This window comes from Vicugna pacos, chromosome 4 (genome assembly GCF_048564905.1).
Source record: "Vicugna pacos chromosome 4, VicPac4, whole genome shotgun sequence".
Taxonomy (NCBI): Eukaryota; Metazoa; Chordata; class Mammalia; order Artiodactyla; family Camelidae; genus Vicugna; species Vicugna pacos.
Window position 1 is genome coordinate 9,340,496 of NC_132990.1, and position 26,744 is coordinate 9,367,239.

Sequence of the window (26,744 nt, forward strand, 5' to 3'; positions counted from 1 at the left end):
TTCTAGACGACGAGGCCCAGACTTCTCCCCGACACCAGACTAAGAACTTCCAGAGGACCACGCTTGGCTTTCTACCTCCTCTCTTAGACTGAGGTTTCCCTGCAAAATGGCTTATGTGTCTTTCTTGTCAGACTGGGAGGCCCCTGAATCTAGGACCTGAGTCTCCACTACCTCCTTCAGGATGGGGGCTTCTTTAGGAATGACTCAGGGTCTCCTCCCCAGCCCCTCCACCTGGCTGTTGATTTCCAGAACTTTCTACCTCCAATGCCCATTCTGTGCAGCTCTCCCTACAGTGAGGGCGCTCAGGAGCCTCTGAAGCCTCCCCCGGATCAGAAGCCCTGGGAGGGCTTCCTCTGGCTCTGGGCTGGACACCTGGCTTGGAAGACAGGCCTGTCCTCCGGGACTGTGAGGCCCTGAGCGCCCACTGGGAGCTTCACCTCTGACCTCACAAGGGCTGCCTTAGAGCCCGGTCTCCATGGCGCTGCTGACAGGAGAAGGGATGCTATTTTGGGCAGCGCGTCTGGACTTGGCTCAAGTGACACAGGCCAAACCCCTGCCCCACTGACCTCTCCCCTGGAAGAGCAGAGAAGAGCAGTGCTCGGCCCCCCCCCCCCCAAGGAGGGCTGAGAGGCGGGCTCTAGACTGGAGACACAGGGACAGTGGAGCCCTAGCTGGGGCTGCAGCCGGAGCCTGAGACAGTCATGGAAGGACAAGACCAAGACCTGCTATAACTGAGAAGCCCCCAAGGCAAAAGGACGCTGGGAAACACAAGCAGAGTGAGACAGGCTTCAGGCAGGGCTGGGATGGGGGCCTTCCCTGGAGACCATTCGGGGAGGAGGTGACTGTGGGACTATCTGGGGAAGGGACTGTAACTGGGAGTTGAAGGCCTAAATGTCTGTTTTGTTTAATCTTGAGCTGTTACGTTGTACGAGCATGTCGCTCTTTCTCTCTGGGCTTCAGTTTCCTTATCTGTAAGTTGACTGTTGGGAGGACTAGCGGTGGAGCAGAGATTGGGAGGATGTGTGGGCTAGGCTGTCAGCAGAGCCTGGGGGTGGGATGAGGAGCAGGTAGAGACCAGTAAAAATGGACCAAAGCAGAAGGGATTCAGATCAGAGAGACAGGTCAATTGCTGGCTTTACTTGAGTGCTGTCTTCCCCCTGGAGTCCCCTTCCTGAGAGGCTGGGGCTGGGGCCAGAGGGTTTCTGCAGTCAGAGCCAGGGATGTGGACTTGTGCTGCAGTTAGAGGGAAGGGGGCTAGAGAACAAGGGGGACAAGCAGGATGGGGAAACCCCAGGGTTACCTCTGTGTTGTCATTTATGAGGAAAACAGGAACACAAGGGGGAATTTTCAGGAAAGGTGAGAGGGTAGACTTTGTTCTCAGGTGGGTGTGTGGACTAAATGAATTTTCAGGACCTCATCGTGTGTGTGTGTGTGTGTGTGCGGGTGCGCGGGAGCTCATGTGTGTGCAAGGAGAAGGTGGAAGAGGCCCTGGAAAGTCAGTTTAAGTCAGCAGCAAGAGAGCTTGAGGTTAGACTAAAGCTAATAATACTGCATGTGTGAGGATGGAGCTGCTGAGGGGAGGGTGTGGGCTTCTCCACTGTCCAAAGCTGGGCTGCAAACTTGGGAAGATCAGGAGGACCTCTGCAGGGCCCACTCCAAGGACCAGGGGTCCCGAGGCCAGCGTGGGTAGAGGGTGGGGCTCCAGGGCCTCTCCCCATTGGCTGAAGCACATCCACCCCTCTCTCTCCCTTCCTGCCAGCTCGGCTGGGTTGAGGGGTTGCCACTGGAGGGAGCTATCTCTCTGGCTTCTCCCCTGGGGGGCTGAGGTCTGAGGAGAATGAGGGGCCAAGTTCTGTGCCCCACAGACATAGTGACCTCTCTTTGGCTTCACAGCACCTAAAAATCTCAAAGACAGAATATGACTCACACAGAGAGGAAGAGGCGGTAAGCACCCTATCCATTCCCCTACCATAACCTCTCATCCCCCAGTGCATCCCCCAGTGCCCTCCCTGCTCCACTCTCAGCCTCTCCCTCATGGCAGCTGATCTGCCCAGACCCCCTCCTTCCCACTCCCCACCAGCCCATGGGGCCCAGAAGAAAGTCTTCTCCTACCTGCGCCCATAGCCAAGCATGGGCTGGGCCCTTGGGTGAGGGGAGGCTCAGACTGAACTGCTCAACTTAATTCAACTCACTACCTCTCACCCTCTCAGGCTCAGGTCTCTTTGGGGTGAAATCAAAGCCAAAGCCCTTGCAGTGGCCAAGGCCCTGCATTCCTAGAGCCTATTTCCTCTCTGACCTTCGCCCACCCGACCCTACTCTCCTTACTCCAGTCACAGTGACCTCCATTCCTTTGCTTCAAACATGCTCAGAGTCCTTCAGTGACCATTCCCTCTGCGTAAAATGTTCTTCCCGCAGTTATCCACACGGCTCACTCTCTCACCTCCTTCCTGTCTTTGCTCAAATGCCAGCTTCTCAGTGAGGCTTACCCTGATTGCCCTATTCAAAATCACTCCCCACCTCTCTTTCCCTTGCTCTGTCTTTCCCCATAGGACGTACTACTTTCTAACATACAAACGTCCGTACTTACTACATTTCATCACTGCCTGTCAGCTCCACGCGAGCAGGGATGTTTGTCTGCTTGTGCACTCGTGGATACAGAAAATGAATGGGTCCCTTTCTGTGCTGATGACACTGCTGTCTCTGCCCAGGACTCTCTCCTGGGCTTAGACCTGGTTTCCAAAGACCCACTGGTGTCCCACAGGCAGCTGAGGCCCAGTTGAAAACAGCTTTCTCCACCCCTCCAAGCCCACTCCTTCTCCTGTGGTCTTAGCTCAGTCAAGGACCCCTTTCTCCATTGCTCAAGCCAGAAGTCAAGTCCTTGTCCTTGGTACTTCTGTCCCCTGTGCCTCACATCAAGTCCCCAGTCTCCTAAAATACCTAAGATGTGCACACTCCCACCATTCCTTCTACCACCACCCTACTCTCTCACAGCCACTTTAGGCCACCACCTGCCCATTCTTCAAATGTCTCTGCAGGCCTCACCTCCCACCCCAGGGCTTCTTGCCTCTGATGGTGTTGCCATTAGCCACTTCTTCCACTAGATGAAGCGAACCAAAGGTGGGCTTTACTTTGTATCCCTTGTGCCTGAGTCATAAGTAGATGCTCAACAAATGTTGAATGGATAAATTCTGGTTAGTAGGTTGAATGGTTGGCCTGACGTTAGTTGGATAGTTTATAGCTGGTTGGCTGATCAGAAAATTAAATGAGCTGGTTAATAGGAGCGTCAGTGAATTGGCTAAGTGGCTAGGTTGATTAGCTGAAGGGTTGGTTGGGGAGTTGTTAGCTATTTAGTTCTGTGGTTAGCAGATATTACTTAGGTAATTATCTGGTTGGCTGTTAGTTTCTTGGTTTGTAGGCTAGTTTTCTTAGATGCCCTTTTATCACTCTATACCCTTCCTCGAGCTCTCTCATCTACGCCGATGGGTCAGATGACCATCTATGATTTGGTGACCTCCAGATGTGTATCTCTAAACAAGACCACGTGACCAGTAGCCTCCTTACTGGTCACCACCACCTAAGTGTCTACTGGGCTCCTCAAACTCCCCACACCCGGAAGGGGACTCCTCACCCTCCTGCCTAACATAGCTCATTCTGCTGTTTCAGCCAGAGCCTGGGGTCACCTCTGACTCTTCCCTCTCCACTCTCCTCTCTAATAAAACACCATGACTGTCCGTTTGACTGTCTTCCTCTAGTCACCTCCACTGCAACTTCTTGTCTCAAGCTGCCATCACCTCTCAGCCTGTCCATGGTGAAGCTTCCTGATTGCTCACCATGCTTCCACTCCTTTCACTCCAGCCTCCATAGAGGAGGAAGTGCTCCTGCTTAAATCCTCCACCCTGTGACCCTGTGGGTCAAGGTTAGACTTCCTAATGTGGGTCATGAGGCTGTCTGCATCTCTTGTACCACTTTCCCTCCTCTCTCTGTATCCTTGCAGGATTCCTCTGCACATCACACATTGTCTTAGCTGCAAGCCGTTGTCCAAGCCGTTCCAATGCTCAGAGCTTTCCGTGGCCTCCCGTGATGCTCCTTCATCTGGCCAGCCTTCTATTCTCGATCTAAATTTCCCTCCCTCTGGAAGAACCTCCTACTCTCTCCTCTGGGTCATTTGCTGCCCCCCAGCAATCCTCACACTTATAAGTAATTGCTTAGTTAATCATTTTTCTTCCTAAGAGCAGGGATCACGCCAGTGGTCTTTACTACAGTGCCTGAGCAGAGTAGGCATAGGAGGCATTCAATAAATCCTTGGTTCATTGACTCCTTGGTGGTTATTTGTCACTTACTTACTGTGTCCTGCCTTCTGCGTAGTGAGGAGGAAGGGGCCAGGGTTCCAGAGCTCTCTGGGTGTCTTTGACTTCCTGCTTTGTCCACCTTTCCTCTGCCTCTGTGGTACCTTCTCAGGACTGTTCTTAGATCCCTGCCTACCTCAGGCTCTTCTTCAGGGCTGAGGAGGCCAGTCATAGGGGAAAGGTGACCCTTATATGATGCTACATGGGAGCTGCTGCTGGCTGGGAGCCAGAGGACCGTCCAGGCAACTCTACATCCCCCTTCATATGCTCAGCCCTAGGTTTGTTCCTCTGACGTCAGGACAGAGCAAGGACAAAGACGGGTGAGAACATGAGGTCTCAGCCAGAAAAGTGGAAGGTGTTTTATCCATGCCTGGTTTACATTTCTTACTCCCTCTGCTTACTCTTTGCTGCTGTGAGGCTGGGAAAGTCAGGAAGACTGAGCAGGGTGAGGTAGCTGAGGGACACTCAGCATGGGACGTGGGGGAGAGTCAGCAGTCTGACAAGCACTAAGGCTGCTTTTAGAGGTATCTGCACCCTTTCTCCTCCTCTTTAGCCTGCAGACCCCAACTCCTTCCCCAAACTCGAGCCCCATCTCCCCAACTCCCAACAGAAGACAGAGCTTCTAACTTTTTCATCTATCCATCCAGTCATGCACTTATGAAACAAACATTTATTGAGCATCTACCACGTGTCAGGCACTGTGGGAAGTTCTGGGGATCAGGTGAAGAGTAAGACAGATGAACCCTCAGTTTTCATTCATTCGACAATGTATATAGCACATCTGCTACGTGCCCGGAACTGCGCTAAGCACTGAGGATACACTAGGGAGTCGGACCCAGTTCTTCCTTTCCATCCTTCCTCCTCATTATTCATTCATTTGTTCGTTCACGCATTCACTCACTCACAAGCACCCATTTGTGTTGACCTGGCTGCAGAACCTGGTGTACTTTGCTGACTCTGTCATCTCTGGCAGAACTTGGTATGTTTCAAGCCTTGGTGCTGTTTATAGAGCCCAGGAGCAGACTTTGCCACACCCTGTTGTTTGCAGAGCCTTGCTATTGCCAGGTCCTGCCTGATGCCTTGCCTGTGTCCTCAGAGCTCTGGCTCCTGCAGACAGGCAGGCAGGCAGACAACTGAGCTCCACTCTCCTGCCTGCTCTCTCCTACCTGCTTCTCCCGAGCCTTACTGGCACCACAGATGGTGCTTATTGGCTCTGCAATTGCCCCCCTCTGCAAACTGGCCTCATTGGTGTGCCCTTTCTACTGGTCCAGTCCCCACCAGCAGGAAGAAGGGGCATGGCCTGGCCGTCTACCCCCAGTCCCTCTCCACGTCCCTGTGGCTCTCACGTGTCTCTGACTGCAGCAGTACCAGCTGCCCTGGGCAAGAAGAGGTGCGTGTGGAGAGGCCACTGGGTTACCCATTAACTCAGCTATGAGTTGAAGGGCTGATGGACAGTCAGTGTGCTTGAGTCTCATTTCTGCCCATGGGCTCGGGCTGCTGCTTCAGGTCTACCCGCAACTCCAGGATGGTCACTCCACCCGCGATAAGAAGGATGCAAGAAATAATGCAGAATGAGATGGTGCGAGAGTTCCTAGCCGAGTTCACGAGCACGTTTGTCATGATGGTGAGTGGGTGGGTGGTACAGGGTGGGTGGGCTCTGAGGAAGGGGCCTCAGGAAGGCACGGCTCAGCAAGGGCAATCTGGGCAAAGCTGGAGGGAAGGGAACCAATTAAGAGGCTGTTGCAATGACCTAGGGTAGAGAGAGAGTGGTGACCGATCCAGGGGTGGAGAAGAAAGCACACGTTTGAGGGAGTGGTAGAAGATGGAACCAAGGAGACGGTGAGCAGCAGATTTGGAGTAAGCGCTGATGGGGCCATTTCAGAGGCTGCAGCCCAGCACAAGGCAAGGAGAGGTCAGTTTGGATGTGATCAGCTGAGGTGCTGGAGAGAAATCTCAGGGGTGGTTGGCTATAGAGGCCTGGAACTCAAGAGAGTGACTTAGGTTGGAAGTAAAGAGTTCGAGTTCATCAGGATATGAATGGCAGTTATAAAAATTGCCCAATGAGAATGTATAGAAGGAGAAAAAGAATAAGTTGAGGACAGGGCCTGAGGTATGAAGAGGAACACACAAAGGGACCTGAGAAGGAGTGGCCAGGGTGGTGGGAGGAGAAGGTGGGGGGAGAGCAGGTGACAGAAGTGGGGCGTCCACAAGGAGGGAGTGGTTAGCAGTGTGGGGAGCTGTAGACAGGCCAGAGAAGGTGAGCATGGACTTCTTTTTATAGGTTTTGGCAACATGGAGGTTACTGGGGACCTCAGCAAGGGCTCTTTTAGTGGGTGATGAGACAAACCAGATGCGAGTGGGATGTGAGATTTCTTGGAAACTGCTTTTCCCTCCACCTGTTTCAGCCCTGCCACCTACCCAGCCAGCCTCTGCCCTTAACCTGTGGCCATGCTTGTCTGTACCTTATGAAGGCCCAGGTCCATGAAAAGAAGGGCCAGCCTCTGGGAAGGGAAGAAAAGGTGGTCAGGAGCACACCAGACGCAGCAGGGGTGACAGAGATTGAGTGTGCCTGAGTGTGTGTGCATGTGTCTGTGCATCGAGTCAGTGCAGGAGACAATGGGATCCAGGGAGCCCAGGGGACTCTGGACACTTGGGTTATTACCCTGATCATCCTGCCCCTGAGTCACCAGCTGGCCTTGGGCAGAGCTCTCTGTGGCTCAGAGCCTGTTTTCTCAGATATTATTAAGTGTGTTGAATTCGGGCCCTCATGGGCTTTGGAGCTGGTTTCAGCTCTGGCTCTGCTTTCTTGTAGCTGTATGATCTTTCACAAATATCTTAACTGTTCAGAACTGTTCAGCTTCCTCAGTGGGAAATGAGACACTAACATCAAACTGGCTGACTTATGTGAAGAAGGCCAAGGGCCCGACACCCAACACACTTGTAGGACATACGTGTTGGTCGCTTGTCGATATGACAAGTGCTCTCAGTTGTTCTCCCCTCCCTGCCTCTCACCATCTCCTCATTCCCCATTACCTCCCCTCCTGAGCTTTGACAACAGCACCTGGATCCTGTCTCGCCTTAATCCAAGGCAAAGTAATTCATTTATGACAAGACATTCCAGCCCCGTGAGGGCTGTTAAACCTTGGAACTGTAAAGGCAGGAGGGTGCCTCCTCGGAGAGTTCTTAGGAAAAGCAGGCACCGCCCATGTGCATTCATGCCTGCCCACTGCCCATGTTCACATTTCTCTTCTTTTTATTGAGATTATTATTGAGTACCTACTGCATACCAGCCACCATAATGCTAAGCCCTTAAGGGCAGCATCTTCCCAAATCTTCACAACAGCCCTGTGAAGAAGGTACTATTATTCTCCCCATTTCACAGATGAGGAGACTGAGGCTCCATGAGACAAAGTCACTTGCCCAAGGTCACATTTTAAGTTAAGATGAAATCCAATCCTGTCTATATTACAGTCTTGACACTTCATCTCTATGCTCTGTCCCTTAGCTTAGCTGTGGGTTTCTAACTCTCCCCCAGCTGAGGTAAGACCCTCACTTCCAGGCTTTGGGCAGTTCAAGACCACTCTTCAGGACTCGGTTTCCCTTGAGAGCACAAACATATGCCATTCAGAGAACTGAAGGGAAGTAACACGTGTAAAAGAACTTTGTGAGGTTTAAAGTCACACAGGACATTGTGTTGTTGTTATTTTTAGGTGTCAGGCCTGTGCCAAGAAGTGGGGTTTTTTTCAGTCGATAGGAAGCTCAGTGAGTCATCAGGGTGACGGCTTCATCAGAAAAGCTAATGTGACCTTGGGCCCCATTTATTGTAGCCACGATGAGGGAAACAGACTGTTCCACTCGGTTCCACTCCAGGGGTGTCGTCCTCCAGGCTGGGCCCGTGGCTAATGGAGGGACCTGGACACGTTGGACCACATTCACTGACCAAAGGAGGGAGGAACTGGGCCACCAGGGCCCTGGAAAACCAGCTGTAGTTGTGAGTTATAGGGCAGGGGTTGCAAATTCACAAGCTGTTGGGGCCAGAGTCACCTCAGAGTGGTGGGGACTGTAAATCCCTGCAGAGTGCCGACCTGGGCAAGGACGTGGCTGCCACTACTCTGGCTGACTGTTGCCATGCACTGCGGAACGCAGGTCAGTGTTGTCAGAGCTCCTGATTTTGCAAGAGAAGCTGAAACTTCCACACGTCAAAACCAAGTTATCCAAACAAAACGTGTGCTGGATGGATTAGGTCCAGGGACTGCCAGTTGGCAACCGTGACACAGGAGATCATGTGGGGTTTATTCATTCACTATTTTTAGTAAGTGGTTTTGAGCTCCTATGTGGACACGGGGACCCTTGGTCTTCAGACCCTCCATGCCTGCTCCAGTCCTTGCACCTCCTGATCCCCTCAAGACTGTCAGTCTGGCCGGGTGCCACTCCCCACCCTCATGCCCCAGCTGCTCCTGTCCTGCCTAATCGTACCCTTAGTCCTAAGCTGGCCCACATCTGGGATCCCCGGCCCTGACCTGGGGCTCCTGCAGGACCCAGTGGGCCCTGCTCAGCTGCCTTTCCCCTACCCTCTCCAGGCTAGTTCACTTTTTCTCAGACTTCTCCAGAGCTGCTCTGTACTCTGCTTGCCACTTTTTTTTTTAAATCAGCAAATGGCTTGGTCTCCAGCCTGACAGAATCATCAGGCAGGTTTCCTGTGTCCGGCTCCTCACCCGCCAGACCTCACCTCTCTGCGAATCCACATATGTCCCCCTTGGCCCTTGTGGGGCCCCTCCCTCATGCAGGACCTTCCACGCTTGCGCCTGTGCCCCCACCTCCCCAGCTACTCAGGCTCTTTGCTCGTCCTTTTCTTTCTCCTTTATCTTCAGCGCCTCCCTCTCTCAATCTTAACACCTTCAAGTCTCTCTACCTAAACTAGAAGAACATAGAACATTCCTCCCTGTACCCCATGAGTCTCCCTTCATTTATCACACTTTCTCTCCGTCCCTTCTCAGGCAGGTTCTCAAAGAGATGTCTGTACTGGTCCCTTCAACTCTTCCTCATCACCTACTCACCTCACACTCCCTGGGACCTGGCTTCTGACCCCATGGCCTGATGATGCAGTGCTCACCGCGCTACTAGGGGGGTTTCTAGGCCTTCATGCTGGACCCAGAGGCTGCACGTGACCGTGTGGGCTACACCCTTCTTGGGAAACTGCTTCTCCCTGGCGTCCAGGGTATATTCTCTCTTTGTTCTTCCATTTCAACAGCTGCTCCAGCTGAGGTTTCTAATGCTCGCCCATAAGGGCTGATTTGTGGCCCTAGGTTCAGCCCTCAGCTGCCTGCTTACCTTGCGCCCTCTCCAGGGGTCTTCATCCTCCCCAGTGGCTTCAACTGCAGCCCTTGTGTCCACAATTCTTTAGGTTTTCTTTTTTCAAAAACTCTAGAACTGTTCAAGGGAAATACAATATGAGCCACATATATATATAATTTAAAATTTTCTAGCAGTCACATTAAAAAGGTAAAAAGTGACAGGTGGTATTAATTTTAATAGTTATTATATTTAAACCCATATATCTAAAATAGTACCAGTTTAACATATAATCAGTATAAAACTATTAAATCTTCTACATTCTCCTTTTCCTAGTAAGTCTTTAAAACCTTACACTTACAGTAGATCTCAATTCAAATTAGCCACATTTTAAATATATAATACCCACATGTGGCTCGTGGCCATCATATTAGATGACACAGATCTAGACTGATTTCCAGCAGTCTGAACATCTAGAGGTCCCTCAAAGAGAACACATCCAAAACACATAGACCTTTCAGAGGAGGTGCCATCTGAGCATAGCCTTAGAGTAGAATATCAATTTTTTCAGGATCTGGGTCAGGTATTCCAGATGGAGGGAATGGCATATGCAAAAGCACAGAGGCAGGAGAAAGCGAGGCAGGCAGGGAACACTGTGGTTGTTTGGTCTGAGACTGTCTGGTATAGGTGACTGCCTGGATTCAAAAACTGGCTTACTGTGTGCAGGATGTGGACTTTGGACAAGCCACTCAACTTCTCTGAGCCTCAGGATCCCATCTACTAAATGGGGAGAATCATAGTACCTAGTGCACAAGTTGGTATAAGGGTTAAAGGAGGTGATAGAACTTGCTTACCTGTACCTGACACATACTAAGTGCTCAATAAATGCTTATTATTATTTAGTGGTAATACTATTGCTAGACATAGAGAACACTGGAGCAGATAGGAAACTGAGAGGCAGAAAGCATGAAATTATAAAGGGTCTTAAAGTGGTGGCCTACTGAATTGGGACTTTATCCTAGAAGTGGAAGGGAGCCAGTGAATTTCTGAATAAAAGGCAGACATGATCAGATTTTTGTGTTAGGTCACTCTGGCTGCAAGAAGGAGACTGGGTAAGATCTGGGGAGAATGTAAGCAGAGCTGATTGGGTGTGGAGGAGGAGGGAGAGGACATCTAAGCTTCTGGCTTGGCCAAACGGGATGGGGAACATGGGATGAGGATCACATTATCTGAGAGATGGTGAGCTTTCAACATAGAGACTGGGATGCCTGGGGAACATGGAGACTTCCAGTGGGTATTTGGAAATAGGAATCTGGTCCCCGGGTGGAAGTTTTGGGAATTAGTGCATCAGGTTTATTTGAAGTCATAGCCCTGGTAAGAAAACCCAGGAAGAGTGACTGGAGTGAGATGTGAAAGGGGCTAGGGGTGGAACCCTGGGATCATCTGTGTTTATGAGGCAGATAAAGGAAGAAGAACGTGGGAAGGAACTGTGGAGAGGGGGAGGCTACAGAGGGACACCAGGAGAGAGAGATGTCATGCAGGCCAAAGAGAAGGGACTTTCCTGAAGCACAGAGTGGTTAGGAGGGTGAAAGTCAGCAAAGTCAAGTGAGATGATGTCTGAAGGGACCTCTGGGAATCAGAGAGCTTGGGTGTCCATGACAGGTGGAAGCAGAAGCCAGGCTAAGAAGGGAGGGCAAGGGAAGGGATAAGGGAGCCAGCCAGCGGGTCCTTCCCAGAGACTGACTGACATTGGGAGGGGGCATCCAGGAGTCCACAGCTGGACAGGGAGCCCAGGCTAAGGCGGGAAGCTTTACTTTTAGGAAGGAAGAGACTTGAGTCTATGGGAGCCAGTCAAGGGGAGGGTAGAAGATGCAGGCAAGAGGCAGGCCTCTGCAGAAGGAGAAAGAGGCGGGCGCAGGAGCCAGAGCTGAAGGGGAAGGCAGATGTAGATGCAGGTGGGTGTTGGTGGCTGGGGGAGGTTGAGTGAGGGCCTCCTGTCAGGCCTCTAAGCTTCCTGTGAAGAGGATCAGTGAGAGGGGTCATCTGAGGAGGTCCAGCAGTTAGGGAGGGGCAAGAGCTAGGTGTTCAGGAGTGACACTGAAGGGCAGTGGAATTGTTGCTGAGGGCAGAAGTAGAACCCCTCTGGCTTCCAGAGCTGATGTGGTGGCGTGGGGGTGGGGGTGCTGGCAGTGAGGGTTGAGGGGTCATGGCCAAGTCCAGACATGAGGTTTGGAGATCCCTTGAAGAAACTTCCTTCAGGCTAGGCTGAAGTGTGAGATGCTCTGAGGAGTTCAACCCACACCAGCCCTGCCCTCCTGGAAGCCCTGCCTCCTCCTGGAACTTCAGGTGGGCTTGGGGCCCAGGGGCCTGATGTGTCCATAAGAGCCTTGAGAGCCATAAGGCCTTGGCAGGGGCTGGGGGAGAGGTCATGAGGAGGGAAGTCTCCGGAGGAGGAGAGCATGGCAGATGGTCTCCAAGGGCAGTGCTGGGGAGGCCGAGTGCATGAGGGTGCAGAGCCCCAGCTGAGCTCCAAGCCCGCCTCTAGGGTTGGAGTTTCTGGGTGGGCAGCCCCTCAGAGGCCCTCTCTCACAGGTGTTTGGTCTCGGTGCCGTGGCCCACATGGTTCTAGGAGATAAAATGGGGAGCTACCTCGGTGTCAACTTGGGTTTTGGCTTCGGAGTCACCATGGGAATGCATTTGGCAGGGAACATCTCTGGTGAGTGGGCCAGGCCCCGCCTGACAGGCAAGGCCAGTGTTCCCTGTGGGTTCCTCCTGCCCCCTCAGCCAGCCCCTTCTCCCAGACAACTGACACTTTGCCCTCAGAGGCCACCTGGAGGGAGAACACCCTGAGCCCCCTTCCTCTGCCCAGATGCTTCATGAGCTTCCTTGACTCACGATTTTTACTAGCTGGGTCAACTTAGGGAAGCAATTTAACTTCTCCATCCCTCACTTCGTTAAGAGTGAAATGGACAATGGTGGTCCCTGCCTCGTGGGGTCCTTGTGAGGACTGAGTGAGCAAGCGCACTCCAAAAATGCTAGCCATTATTATTACTGTTGTTGCTCTTGTACTACTGATCACTGTTGTTTGTTTCTACCCCGACACGACACGCTTGCCCCTCTCGGCAGGGGCTCACATGAATGCAGCCTTGACCTTCACCAGCTGCGCACTAGGCCGCATGGCCTGGAAGAAGTTTCCCGTGTACGTTCTGGGTCAGTTCCTGGGTTCCTTCCTGGCTGCTGCCACCATCTACCTCCTCTTCTACAGTGAGTGTCCTGCCCTGAGTTGTCCACCTCTGGCCTCAGCCTCCTCCCCTGAAACATGGGCAGATCTGACCTCAGTGTCTGAGCCTTGTGAAAACGTCTGGGAGACAAGGGTCTTGGAGGTCCTCCCCACCCTCCATCCTACCACATCTCTGGGACTGTGGTGGGGTTTAGCTGGGGGCAGGTTCACACTCAGTTTGTGTCTCCACAGCCTCCATCATCCAATACTCGGAGGGAAAGCTGGCAGTGACCGGACCTACAGCCACTGCTAACATTTTTGCTACCTACCTTCCTGACCACATGTCGTTGTGGAGGGGCTTCCTGGATGAGGTCAGTGGTCCAGGGTGGGTGACCCTCCTCAAGCTCCACCCCCCAGGAAGGGGCCAGTAGGCAGCCCCTCATGATGGAAAGGACAAGAACTCTGGATGGGGACTGTAGCAAGAAATGTCACTGCCAGTGGGTTTGGGCTGGGGGCACTGCTGAGGCCCCGTGGCTTGGCTAGGGGCCCCCGGTGGCTGCCACGACGTCTGCTCCCTAGGTGATAGTGACGGGGATGCTTCAGCTGTGTCTCTCAGCCATCACGGACAAGGGGAACAACCCACCACTGCAAGGGACACAGGCCATAGTGACAGGCATCCTTGTTGTCATCATTGGAGTGTCCATGGGCATGAACTCAGGATATGCCATCAACCCATCCCGGGACCTGCCTCCCCGCTTCTTCACCTACGTTGCCGGCTGGGGCATACAGGTCTTCAGGTACTGCCTTGCCCAGCCCATTCCTGCAAGTTTTCTGTGGGTTCCTTGCATGTGGAGGGGTGGAGCAATCCAGGAGGGTCCTGTAGAGCTCCCAATGGCTTGGGGAGGCAGGAGTGTATCCTGACTTTCCTCCAGACCAGCACTGATGCAGACTCTGCTCCTGGACAGAATGTCACCCCTGCCTCAGACCTGCTCCTGTCCCTGAATCAGGCTGAGACTGACCAGGGCTCAGGCGCAGGGGCAACTTCTGAACTAAGATGAGGGTTACTCTTCTACTCTCAGGCCCTACTCCCTGTCTTGGCCTGAGGTGGATGTAGGTGCCACATTAGGTGTCAGCCCCTAAACAGGCCTCTGCCTCTTGCCTGCAGGGCCAAGGACTGGTGGTGGGTGCCAGTGGTGGCACCACCCCTGGGTGCCTACTTAGGTGCCATCATCTACGCAGTCTTCATTGGCTCCAGCACCCCACGGGAGCCCCAGATACTGGAGAACACCGCGTCATATGAAGACCGCAGAACACCTGTGTTGCCCGCGACCATGCCTCAATTACCCGTGACCTCTTCCCTCACCCCCATCTCTGTATCGCCTGACAACAGACCTTCAGTCCAGGCTGCCCAACCCTTGAGAGACTCCATCCACCTAGAGCACCTCTAAGTAAGACTATCTGTGATCCCATCCCCATCCTAATCCCAATAAAGAAAGCCTTGTCCCACAGTGGCACCCCGCTTTCTGGGTGCCTCCTGTGGTTGGGCTTCCCTCCCGAATTCCTCCAGGAGCTCCAGGGTTACGCGGCAGCCCAAGGCTGGAGCACAGAGCTCAGAGGCCTCCGGCTCCTTCCAGCCCTGGGAGCTGGAGCGCCCCCAGCGGGGCAAAGCCCAAGGTCTGACCTGCGGTCTCTGCAGGAATAGGAGGTCATAGGATGCTGGACACTGAACGGTGGACTTCCAGGCACATGGGAGGGAGGGGAGGATTTGAGGGAAAGGACACCAGCTCACTGGTGGGGGTCAGCTCTGGGGATACCTTGAGCCGCCCTGAGATAGGACTCCAGACCCTCCCTCAGTTCTGACCAGTCCTTGGACCAGGAAAGGCAAAGCTCAAGTGTGTAGATCAGAGTTTCTCAACCTTTTTTTCATTACTGCTCCCTTACGGAGCCTTTTATATAGTTTTTCTTAATCACATGGTATTTTAATACCACAGATATACTGTATATCTGTGTATGTACTGTACATATATTTTTGCTTTATACAAAAAAAGTAAGGTTTTTAAAATCTCTCCCTTCCAAAAATCCATTTCTCTCCCTTGGAGGCAAAATCACCTCCACCCTGGAAAATGCCTGATGTAGACTGAAAGGAGGTAAGAGGTTGGCCCCCTCTTCCTTCTTCCTGGGGCCAGAGCTCTCCCACAGTAAGGAATTCTGAGTTAGAAATTCCTTCCAAAAACTGTAGGGACAGGAAGTGGCCCCATGGGGCTCAGGGGGACAGATGCAGAGGATGGGTGGAGATGGGGCAGCCAGAGTCCACCAACTCCAGGGCCAGGCGGGAATCATCCTGCTTTCTGGGACTCAGAGGCAGCATCACCCATGGTTCCTGTGACTGCTTGTGTATTTAGCCTTTCAACAATCATTGAGCACATCCTGTGTGCAGGCCCTGCCTGGACAATGGAGATGCCATAGTGGACAAGGCCAGGTCTCTGCCTTTGAGGAATGCAGCTTGAAAGGGACAGGTGATCACGAGGAAGGAGCTAAGTTGTGGAGAGTGGGCTGTGGGGCTCATGGGGCATTCACAGCCCAGCCTCGGGGCTCAGGCTATGGATGGCTTCCTGGAGGAGGAGACAAAGCAGAATGGGGAGTAGGGAGTGTCCTTTTTGGGGCTGGTTCTGCATCTTACAGTTTGAGGAGACAGAGGGCAGACGAGGCGGGGACATGGTGAGATGAGATTTAGGAATGCGCACCTGAGCTGCAGTGTTCAGGATGCCGGAAAAGAGGGAAGACTGGGGCCTGCACGGGAGTGTGATGAGAGGCTTCTCTAGGAGAAGCAGCAGGCCAGCTAACAGGTCAGTGCTGGTGGGCAGAGAGGAGAGAGGAGATTCGCTTACTACCAAGGAGGCAAAACTTGCAGGACCTGGGTTCGGACTGGATGAAGGAGTAGGTGGGGGCGCGGCAGGGGTCAGGGCTGACTTCCAGTTTCTGGCTTGGCCCTGAGGTGTTGGACATGTTACCAGTGAGTGTGGAGTGTGAGAGATAAACTGTTTTGAAGAGGAAAATGATAAGTTATACTGTGGACATGTTGAGTTTGAGTTGCCTATGGGATTTGAGTAAGAGGTGTGTAGTCTTGGGCAAGTAACTCAATTTCTCTGGGCCTTGGTTTTCTCATTTGTAAAATGGGTCTAATAATATTACCTACCATTTATGTTGCTGTTAATATTCAGTGAAATAAAACATGTACAATGCTAGTACTTGGTGCAGAGTAAGTGCTCAATAAACCATCATGCATTTTATACGTCCTGGCACTCAGAAGAGAGTTGAAGCAGGGATTGGGGAAGTTGTGGTTGTTGTCGATACAGCTGGGGCCGATGATTGCTGAAAGAGGGGTCAGTGAGCAGGGTCCTGGGAGCACAGCCAAGAGGCAGCTGTGAGGTGGAGTGGTCTGGCTGACGAGGGACACAAGGTGGGTGGTCAGGGGACACTGGGAACACCTCAAATGTCCATCAACAGGGGAATAGATACTTACACTGCAGTCCAGTCACACATAGCAGAAAATGACACATCAGTGAAAACTAAGGCACAACAGCCACCTGCAACAAAATGGAAAAGCAGTGCAGTGTGACACCAGTTACACCACTGAGAAACAAGCAAAAAGGGATATATTCCTTGGGTGCACTTATGTGATAAAACCACTTTAAAAAACAAGAAGAAGAGACAGTTCCTTCAGGGAGACAGGGATGGCCGATAAGACGGGGAGGAGGACAGGGGTGGTCGTGCAAGCTACTAGTAATTTTCTAGTTCTAGAGTTGGGTAAATTTGTGGATTTGTTATATCCTTGTGCTTTTAACATATAACTGATATATATGCATTTGTAGGTATCATGTATTTTAAAGGATGAAGAAGGAATAGCAAGAACAAGTGGTAGGAAGAGTGACAGGTGTGGTGGGGCCTGCTGAGATCACAGGGTTGGGGCTACAGGGAGGAAGGAGAGACTTGAGTGTGTCTGACATCCCATAGTGGGAGGCGCTGAGCCAGGGAACCAAGCCTGGGAGTGGCTATGGAAGGGCCCACAGCTGGAAGGCCAGCCATCTGCCTCCCCTTGTGACCCTGGACAAGTCTCTTCGCCTCTCTCAGCCTCAATGGCCCTGTGGACACAAGGACTATGGCCTTTCTTGTTCCTGGTCTTCCAGAGCAGTATGATCCTAAGGTCTCAGTCACAGGTGGGAGAGGCATACACAGGCCCCAGGATTCTGGTTCCTACCCTCTTCTGCCCCTCACTGACCACTTCAGCCTTCTGGCATCCTCATGTCCCTGGGAGGTGGCTTCAGAGGCAGGACATCCAGAACCCCTGCCTGCTGTCCACTGCTCTGCCACAGACCTGCACTAGGCCCATTGCCCATAACATCCTGCAGATTCTGATTCCAATGTCAGGCTCAGATGAGTCCTGACTGGGTCACAGAGCCTTCAGCCCTTTCGTTCTCTTGGCAGACTTCGGTTGAAAGCCTACAAACGTGCCAGACAGCATTCTAGCACTGAGGATACAGGCACAAATAAGATTAAAAGAAGTCCTTGTTCTCATGGAGTTGACATTCTCTGCAAAACATGTGGTGTGCTTGAGATACATGCTAAGGAGAAAAGCAGGAAAGCAGGATAGGAAGTGTGTGAGGGTGTGAAGACTGGAGGCCTGAGATGGTGACTAAGCAAAGACCTGAAGGACGTGAGGGAGTGAGCCATGTGGATACGTGGGGGAAGAGCATGCCAGGCTGGGGAAATAGCCAGGAAAAGGCCTTGAGGTTTGGGCATGGAAGGACCATTGCTGGAATGGAAAGAGTTGGGAAGAGCGGAAGAAGATGAAGTCAGAGAAATGAGGAGAGCAGGGTGAGCTGAGGCCAGGCCTGGGAAGAGGTGAGGCCAAGGCTTGGGGCAGAGGTGGGGGAGGTCTCTGGAGGAGAGAGGCAGGTCCCACTGCAGGAAGGAAGGAAGCAGGCAGTATGAGGTGAGGCCGGCATTATGGCGCCTTAAGGGAGCCCGCTCTTGGCTTTGCTCACACAGTTCCTTCTGTAACCACTCCCTTGCTGAACTCAGGAGGCATATTTGTGCAGCGCTGGGAGCCAGGCCGGGATGTGAGCGCTGGCTCCTCTCCCATTCTCCTGGTCCCAGGACAGCATGTACTGGCTATGTGACCTGGACAGGACCCTTCCCTTTCCTGGGCCTCAGTTTCCCTATCTGTCCAATGAGGCTTGGATCTGTTGGTGTTTCCAGAGCCTCCCAACGCTGACTTCTTCCAGCACTTCAAAGCCTCATGTCATGACTTCACAACGGCCCCCTGCCCCAATGCCAACTGAGGCTATTTGAGATGGGGACAGAAATGACTCCCAGCCCTGGGCCAAGCCCCTCCAGGGTTCTGCAGATGAAGGTTGGGCCTCAGCCTGGTAGTCCTGGCTCTGCAAAGAGCCCCTTATTCCCTGTCTGGCCTGCTGCTCACCCACTTCCACTCCCACTCAGGGCCTCGAGGGACAGACACCCATAGACAGCACCTTGGTCTGGCTGGTCTCACCGTCTCCTCCCTCAGATGCAGTCCTGTAGCACCCGAAGAGGTGGGAGTAGCCATCTCTGGCTGGACCTTTCTGCTCAAAGGAAAGCTGTGGCCACTCCGAGTCTCACAGCCTGACCTTGGCCTGCACCCACCCCTGTACTGAATCCAGCGTGGGAATGGGGGGACCTTGCCTCCTGTGTGCTGCAGGGCACCTACTCACTCCATGGCACCTAAGAGCAGAATGAGGCCAGCCCGCCTGGATCCAAATACCCACTCTGCCACTCTCTAGCTGTATGACCAGGGAGGACAGAATAGTAATAGCTCCCACCTCCCAGGGCTGCTGGGACAATGAAATGAGCTATGCCTGGCACGTGGGGAGGCTGTGTGCTGTTACCACTCTGCCTCCTCTCGTGGTCCTCATGTCACCATGCCCATCTGACACCTAAGGAATCTGAGGTCCTGGGAAGTTGGCTCAGTAAGGGGTAGAAAGTAGGGATTCCAATCCTTTGTTGACACGATCTCTGCTGGTTTTCGCTTGGTCTTTAAATTGTGAAACATAGTCTTTCAACATGTGTATAAAACATACAGGTACAGTTAAAATAACAGTAAAACACTCAAAACACAGAATCAAAAAGCCCTTGAATAAACAAAAACTCCAAACATTCAAGTGCCCTCTACCGAGCTCTGATGGGTTATTGACCCTCTCTGCGCCTCAGCTTCCTCACCTGCAAAATGCGGGTCACCTGGCCGAGGAGTGAGGCACTTCATGCTTCAGTTTTCCCATTAGCATTCCAGTATGATGGAGCAAGGCAGGGTAGAGCTTGCCAGAGTTCACTGTCTGCCCTTGTGCCTGTGTTCAGGAGCAAAGGTGGTGGTAGGGGAAGGTGCTGGAGGGTGTGAGCACGGCCTTCTGGAGGGGATGCTCTGGGTCCAGTGTGGGGCCTGAGTGAGTGGGTGCTGGAGGCTCAGAGGCTGAAAGAGGAGACATAGTTCAGAGCCAGGTACGTCCAGGAACAGATGAGGCTATAAATCTACGGCTGAGCCTTTAAGTCCTCCAGGGACTTATCCAAAGCCTTACTGGCCTATAAAAAGGATTCCTCAGATGGGGGTTCCAACAGGCTCCTGCAACAGCCCTGCCAGGGCCAGCAAGAATGTGTTCCTGCCCTTACTGCCTTCCCACATTCCTCCACCTATGCCCTGGCCTCTGGCCCCAGATCTGGGGACATTAGAAAGAAGATGAACTCCTAAGGGAGGCCCAGTGCCAGGGTAGGGGAGACTTGATAGGGGGAGATTGATGGAGACACCAGGAAATAGTCTAGAGGTTGGACGTGCTGAGTTAGAGGTACTCGTGGGACACCCAGGGAAAGACAGGAGCTAGAGAAAGAGCTTTTAAGCGCAGGGTGGCACTTAAAGCTTTGCAGATGGACAAGGTGGCCCAGGGAGAGATGATGGCGCCGTGCGGAGCATTCATGTTTTAAAGATGGCTAAAGGGAGTGAGGCAGCAAAGGCCTATGATGTATCCTGGCCCCAGGAGCCTGAATACTCTGGGGTCTTAACTGACTTGTGACTTGGGGCCAGTCCCTTCCCTTGGTGGGCAGTTCAGACCAGTAAGGACAAGTGAGGGCAACATGGAAAAAAAGCCCCAGAGATCCTCACCCCACGGGACTTCCCTGTAGCCCTGGGTCCTACAGCTTCAGCACACAGCTCGGCTCTGGCAATTGTTGATTCCTGCCCTGCCCTCAGCTCCCTGCCTTCTAGAAGACAGAGTGCCGAAGGCAAAATCCTTGGATCTCTTCTCTTTCATTCTCCCTTCCAAAATGATTTCACCAGTCTTTAAATACCATTATATGTCAACAGCTCCCCAAATTAGATTTCTAGCTCAATCCTGCCTCCAGACTTCAGACTGCCATGGACAACCGCCCACTGGACAGATTTTCATCCCGCAAGCCTACTCCTCCCACACTTTCCTATCCCAGTAAACGGTAAATTCAATCTTCCCATTGCTCAGGCCAAAAATTTTGAAGTCATCTCTGCTCCCTTCTCTCACACCCCACATCCCAGCTGTCAGCAAATCTGCAATTTGTATCTAGAATCAAAACACTTCTCAGCACCCCAGGTTTGAACCACTGTCGCCTCAGTCTTGGACTACAGCAGTGGTCTTTCAGCATCTCCCTTGCTCTGACTCAGCCCTACAGTCTAGTCTCAATACAGCAGTTGGGGTGATCCTTTCCCAAAACGAGCCAGATCTTGTCATTCACTCCTCTGCCCTAAGCCGTCCAATGGCCTCAGTGCCCCTGCCACTCTCTCCTCTATTCACTTCCCTATAGCCTGATGGCTTTGCTGTTCCTTCAAGCTGCATGGCATGTCTCCACCACTGAGCCTTTGCCATGGCTGTTCCCTCTGCCTGGGATGACCTTCCTTCAGATTATCTGCATGGCTTATGTTTTTCCTCCTGTGCTTCTACTTGGTTTGTCAACAAGCAGAAAAGAAAACATATAAAAAAAAGAAATGGAAAGGTGATGACTTAAAAGATCAGTTATAAGTGCTTCTAAAAAGTTTTAAATAATGCTTTCCTGAGGCAAAGTGCAAGCACTTGTCCCACCCCATCCCCAGGCTCCTGATTTGGGGATACACACTGCCCCCTCATGGCTACTGTAGGAAAAGGCCTCATCTTCTGGGGTATTCTCTACTCTGGGACATGGTGTAAACTTCCCTCCCACTTGTCCTGACCTGCTTGGCCACAGAGTCCCAGGGACTCCCGGATGAGCTGCGTGAGCTGCCACTGCTCTGCCGTGGAGCGGAGAGGACACAGGTTTTGGAGTCAGACCTAGTAGGAATTTCAGATCCCCAATTCACTGAGTGATCTTAGGGAAGTGACCTAACTTCTCCAATCTCCAGCTTCCCCATGGGTAAAATGGGGATAACAGGAATAATAAGGATGCACATTTACAGGTGTTGAGGAATAAAACAGATGAGCTTAGTGTATCAAAAGTGCTCAAAAGCTGTTATCTACTATTAGAAGAGATTCTTGGCAGAGTGTGGGAAGATGAAGACTTCTGATTCCCTCACCCATGTGACAGATTTGGGGTAGGCGGGGGTGGAGGTGGTATAAGGGGGGAGGTGATTGGAAGCCCCAGCTTTTGCCAGAGCAGCCTCACAACTGCTCTGTTCCTTCTCTCCCTATGCCCTGAGACAGTCCTGGGATAGGTTTAGAGGCCTGACCATGCTGAGATGCCACATGACACTGGGAGACCCTCTCAACCTCAGACCCTGTCTACCCTTCCAAAGGCTTGGGGCAGCACACAGGCAGTAACTATTACCCACCTGATGGGTGGGGAAACCAATGCTCAGACACCTGAAGCAAACTGCCCAGGGTCTCAAGTGAGTTGAGGCAGCCAATCGGTTATTTAGCTGGGTTCTCTGCAGCCAGGTTTCCCAAGAGGCTGAGTGCAAGAAGCCTGGGGCTGGGGGCAGCCTGAGCCACTGAGGACTCCAGGGGAGTTCTGTTTGGGGAAGACAGCTCCCCTTTTCCTGAGATCTCAGCCCCCTCCTGGCCTAGGGTGGCTCTAGTTTGGGAAACCTGAGGCCTGGATTCCAGTCCTGGCCTGGCACACACTGTGACACCCCTTGGAGCTTTGTCCCTTCTGGCTAGGACTTTCCAGACTGGAGTTGGTCTGGCCCTGGGATTGAGAGCTCTAAAAGGCCAAGGGGGATGGTATGGACACCAGTACTGAGGCCATGTGGGGAGTTTGGGAGGCAGAACTTTCCCGAAGGGTGAGGCAGGGTGTGTGAGGGGACACGAGGAAGGTGGTCTGTGAAGGTGAAGCAGTTCTGGCCAGGCCTGGCCTCCCCCACAACTTTGGAAGAGGAGGCACACTGGCAGGTTTTCCTGAGAACAAGGTCTCTAGGATTTTAGTCATGAAGCAAGGCTGGCACCTGGAGGGAAGGATTCCTCCAAACCTAAACCTCAGGACCACTGTTTGAGCCTCTGCACCTCCCCCACAAAACCGACATTCCATCCTCCCTCCTCCTGGCCTGTTCCCCAGCCAGCCCAGGCCCTGTCCAGGACAGGATCCAGAGCAGCTTCACGCAGACCCTGCAGTCAGGAGGGCTGCTTTCATCTCCATCCTGCACACCTCCCCCTTCACGCCAGGCTGGCACCACTGTTGAGAGAAACCAGCCCTGCCGGATGAGCAAGAGGGAATTCCAGAGTTAAGACCTTGGTCTCTGGAAAGCTCTGGCTCCATGAAGAAACTCCTGTAGAAGCAGACAGTGGGGCTGGAGTAGGAAGCTATCACCTGCTTCTCGGGGAGCAAATGTGGGGTCCTGGTGCCCACAGGCTCCCCCTATGTATGGGCTGGAGGAGTCTTTCCCCTTAGTCTATGCTGAATATAACTTAGTCAGACCTATAAAGTTTTGTCAAGGCCACTGCTTAGTGGAGAACCCACCAAACCCATGAGCAACAGCTTCCATTTGCTGAGGGGGTCTGAGGTGCCCTGGGTGATCTGGGCAGGGCTAGCTCCCTGCTGAACCCTGGCAGACCACTGGAGCTCCTGAACCTCTTCCCTCTTCGCAGCATCAACTCCCACCACCCTCTCCTCACTTGGATCACTCTGGCGTCTCTTGGTTGGGTTTCCTGCCTCAAAGTTTGCCCTCCAACCCCTGCCTGCGTGACTACTCTAGAACAGGGTGGGCAAACTGAGGTCCAGGGCCAAATCCAGCCTGTTGCCTGTTTTTGTGTAACTCATGAGCTAAGAATGTTTTCTTTTCAGTTTTAAATGGTTGGGATGGTTGGGGGGAAAAAGGATTTTTGTGACATGTTAAAATTCCATGAATTTCTGACTTAATGTCTATGAAATGTTACTACAACAGTCATGCTCATTCGTTTGTGTACCGTCTGGGGCTGCTTTCACACTACAATGGCAGAGTTGGGCAGCTGCAACAGAAACTCTAAGGTTCTCAAAGCCTAAAATATCTGGCTCTTTACAGAAAACCTTTGCCAATTCCTGCCCTAGATTGTAAATCCAGCTGTGCTGCTCTCTACGGAGGATCCTTCACTGGCTCCCTGTGGCTCTCCACAAACTGACCCGTCTAACCTCTCCAGCTTCATCACCTGCCCCTCCAATAGTCTGTCCACTCTGGACAAATAACCCTTCCTCAAACCTACCACAAACCACAGCCCTGGGCTCGTCTCATGTGTTTTTTCACTTGGCATGCCTCTCTCCTTCTGAAAATGGCCGTCTACCATCTCAAGACTCAGCTTAAATGCTTCCTTCTGTTTTCCTTTCCCATCTGGGGTCCTTCCCCCAAGCATGAGAGCTAAGCCATTCCTAGCATGCCACAAAAAAACTCCTTGTATGGCTCTTCAAATTTTAATAAACAGACTAATGACCTATTTACACCAGAGCAAATAATTTCATTATATTTGTTCAGGTATGTGTCCCCCACTGGCATGCTAACTGTAAAAGAACAGGCCACGTCTGCTTCCCACAGCCCCAGCACAGGCTGGTATGAGGAGGTATGCAAGCACTCACCAGAAGTGGCCTGCCTAACATTCTAACTTTTCACTTGGCTGATCTTATGGAAAGAGAAGATGCTTCTTTATTTTCGATACTATAAACTTTCAGCACCTATAACAGATCTGGCATCTCCATGCCTGTTACCTCCCTTAATCCTCACAACCCTGGTGAGGTAGGTGATATCTCCACCCCACCAAACGGCAAGTTGTTATGTGGCAGAGCTGGAATCTGAAATCAGGTCTCCTGCCTTCTGCTGATTCTGAGATGCTCTCAATGTACAGTTCACCCACTGAACCCACTGCTTGTAAGAGGAACAGCTGTTCAGGAGCTTCCTGCCAGGTGTGGGGCCACTGCTAACAGGCTCAGACAAAGGTGGTCTTGTGGTACTCCGTCTCTCCCCTCCACTCGCCTGTCCCCTTTCAAGGCAGATCATGTGGATCAGGACCAAAGGGCAGCCCTGCTCTTCCTATGAAAATTAAGTGCCAGTTTGTGACATCACTTCTCAGTTCTCCTCCTGTTACTCTGGGCCTTGTGGCTTGTTCTGGAGCAGAAGGAAGTTGATGGAAGTTTGGCCTCCATGCTGGAGAGGCGCCAATGCAAAAGGGCCAAACTAACGTAACTTCTGATGTACCTGCCTTTAAAGGAGCCTGAAGAATGCCTCCAGTGGGTTGCTGGCATAAGCCCTGGACTGTCCACATAGTTCTCTGAATATTCAAACAGAGGTCCAGAGCTCAGAGACAGGGAACACCAATACGGCTGCTGCAAGCCTGGGAGAAAGCAACACAGGAAAGGTAAGTGTCCCTAAGATTCTCAACCAGAGGAGTTAGGGCGGCACTGGTCAGTACACAGAGGCCACAGTGTGAATCTGGTAGGGGGGCCTTGCTCTGTGTCTTCTACCATCATGTTGGAGAGCTAACGTGTCTGTCACCAGATAGGCTCAGTGATGCAATATGAGAGGCTACTGCCTGGACTCCAGAAGATGGAATTCTTTAGATCCTCCTGACCCCTCTTCTAGGTCTGGAACTGATGGTGCTGAGAACTATTAAAGTAAGTTCAGCTAGGCAGACTTATGAGTTTTTGGCAAAAGACTCAGATAAGACAGCTGGGTTTAACGTGACATGTATGAATCCAGATGTGGGGTACTAATTCAATGTTTGGTATTTTGGACTGCGAGGTTTGCCTGGGTCTTTCTGAAGATTGTGATCACTTTGGATTAAGGAAGCAATGTGTCTGATGCTGCAAGCATTTTCAGGAAGATGGATAACTGGGACAACTGAGACCATGACTAAATGACACTATCAAGCTAAAATTCTCATTTTGTCTAAATCAAGCTCAGTGTTGCCCCAACCCTCGGAGCAACCATGGCGGTGGTGTGAGGAGCCTCTGCAAATAATGACTGAATCACTAGTGACCGTCCAGTCAGAGATCTGGCCATACTAAACACTTTATATAGACGAAGAGAGGACAAAGGAATTTCTGACACACTCATGCTCTGGATGTATCAGTACAAGACAGTATGTGAGCTGTGAGTCCACCAGGCAATTGGGAAAAAGCATGATTTCTCTGCTGGCAAACGAGTCTCCACCACACCTAATCATTCTTTTTTCTAAGTGCATCTTGATCTTCTCAGTCCTGGACATCAAAGTAGTCAATTACTGGCTCCTTGGCTATTTTCTGTAAATTACTGCTCCCAGGATTCCTGAAAAGCAAACATGGAATGATCAATCTTTTCTTGTTTGAGAGAAATAGATTCAGGTTTTGGAAAGTTAAGGGTCAGTTGATTTTCCATATGTGAAGCTTTGATAAGACAGTGGAGTCCACATAAACTGGTAAGTGTTGGAATTTGGTGATAGGCACACAGAGGATTATGTTAATATATTATATTAACAGTATTTTCTCTACTCCAAAAATTTTCCACAGTAAAGTCTTATAAAAAAAATAAAGCAAGCAAAGAAAAAAAAAGATAGCATATGGCATAAATAGGCCAACGTCCAGGTGGTACTGGACACAGCTGTGGTCTAACACATGGAAACGCAGCCTGTGTTGACTGGAATCCGGGCCAACTGCTTCCCGGGGGTGGAGCGAGGCTGGTCCTGGGGAGTTACATGGCCCCAGACACTCCTGGCTGAGGCTGTGCCCAATGGGCAGCACCTAGCTGTCCTGGTCAGCTCCAGGGGGACACTGACTGCTATGACCCTCATGGTGACCTTGTAAACTTCCCTACCCACCCTCCCAGAGGTTCTGTGTAGGAGGTACTGCTAGGGCTTCTGTGTGGAAGGCCAGAACCGGAGCAGGGACCCTCCTGGGTTTCCCAGTAACTTTCAGCAATGCTGCCAAACCTTATTAAATCTCAACACAATGCCCCAAGGCCAGGCCAATGGCTGGTGTAGCCCAGGACAGTTCAGTCCCTGCTGGCTTCTCTGACCAGGGCCCTTCGGAAAGCAGCTGAAGAACACTTACTTGTCTGTCTGATGTCTGTGATGAGGAATTGGTGGTGGAGGCCGTGACTGCATTTCTCTTTCAAGAACACCTGTCAGCGTGGTAGGAGGACAAATAGACTTCCCTCTGATAAAAGTCAGAACACAAAGCATTGAAAAGTGAGAGCTGTTTGTGGAGATAGGCAGACAGCTGGAAATCTAGTCCGTGGCACTCACTATGATGCTGTGGTGCACCCTTGGATAGAACCTGTCTCCTCTCGAGCATGGATGCCTTCATGTAACCCTTGCCCCTTTCACCCACCTCTTGCTGGGCCTGTTACCTGAGTCCTCTCATCTCACACTTGAGCTTTCTTTTTTGGGAAGTTCTTCTGACTCCCTCAGGTTCTGACAGTGATC

General features: G+C 51.9%; 2 protein-coding genes across 9 annotated transcripts in view; one reads left to right on the plus strand and one right to left on the minus strand.

The window, feature by feature from the left end:
* NFX1 (nuclear transcription factor, X-box binding 1) overlaps window positions 1-26,744 on the minus strand; it is a 107,225-nt gene that overhangs the window by 23,389 nt on the left and 57,092 nt on the right. For 2 of the 3 annotated variants that reach the window (XM_031676618.2, XM_031676617.2), the window contains exons 23-24: window positions 26,371-26,475; window positions 25,337-25,609 (exon numbers count right to left, since the gene is read on the minus strand). In XM_031676618.2, the coding sequence (XP_031532478.1) occupies window positions 25,537-25,609; window positions 26,371-26,475 (178 nt within the window). In that variant the 3' untranslated portion in view covers window positions 25,337-25,536. Of the gene's footprint in view, window positions 1-9,677; window positions 9,777-16,381; window positions 16,446-24,541; window positions 24,678-25,336; window positions 25,610-26,370; window positions 26,476-26,744 lie in introns of those variants that run through there. The other variant, XR_012071868.1, reaches the window with a different exon arrangement.
* Window positions 501-26,744, plus strand: part of AQP7 (aquaporin 7) — a 29,161-nt gene continuing 2,917 nt past the window's right edge. For 3 of the 6 annotated variants that reach the window (XM_072959250.1, XM_072959247.1, XM_072959249.1), the window contains exons 1-8: window positions 501-776; window positions 1,894-1,944; window positions 5,853-5,970; window positions 12,231-12,354; window positions 12,765-12,902; window positions 13,111-13,229; window positions 13,438-13,655; window positions 14,024-14,306. In XM_072959250.1, coding sequence (XP_072815351.1) covers window positions 1,919-1,944; window positions 5,853-5,970; window positions 12,231-12,354; window positions 12,765-12,902; window positions 13,111-13,229; window positions 13,438-13,655; window positions 14,024-14,306 — 1,026 coding nt within the window. In that variant the 5' untranslated portion in view covers window positions 501-776; window positions 1,894-1,918. Of the gene's footprint in view, window positions 777-1,893; window positions 1,945-5,852; window positions 5,971-12,230; window positions 12,355-12,764; window positions 12,903-13,110; window positions 13,230-13,437; window positions 13,656-14,023; window positions 14,417-23,406; window positions 23,787-24,553; window positions 24,702-26,744 lie in introns of those variants that run through there. The other 3 variants (XM_072959248.1, XM_072959251.1, XM_006216843.4) reach the window with 3 other exon arrangements.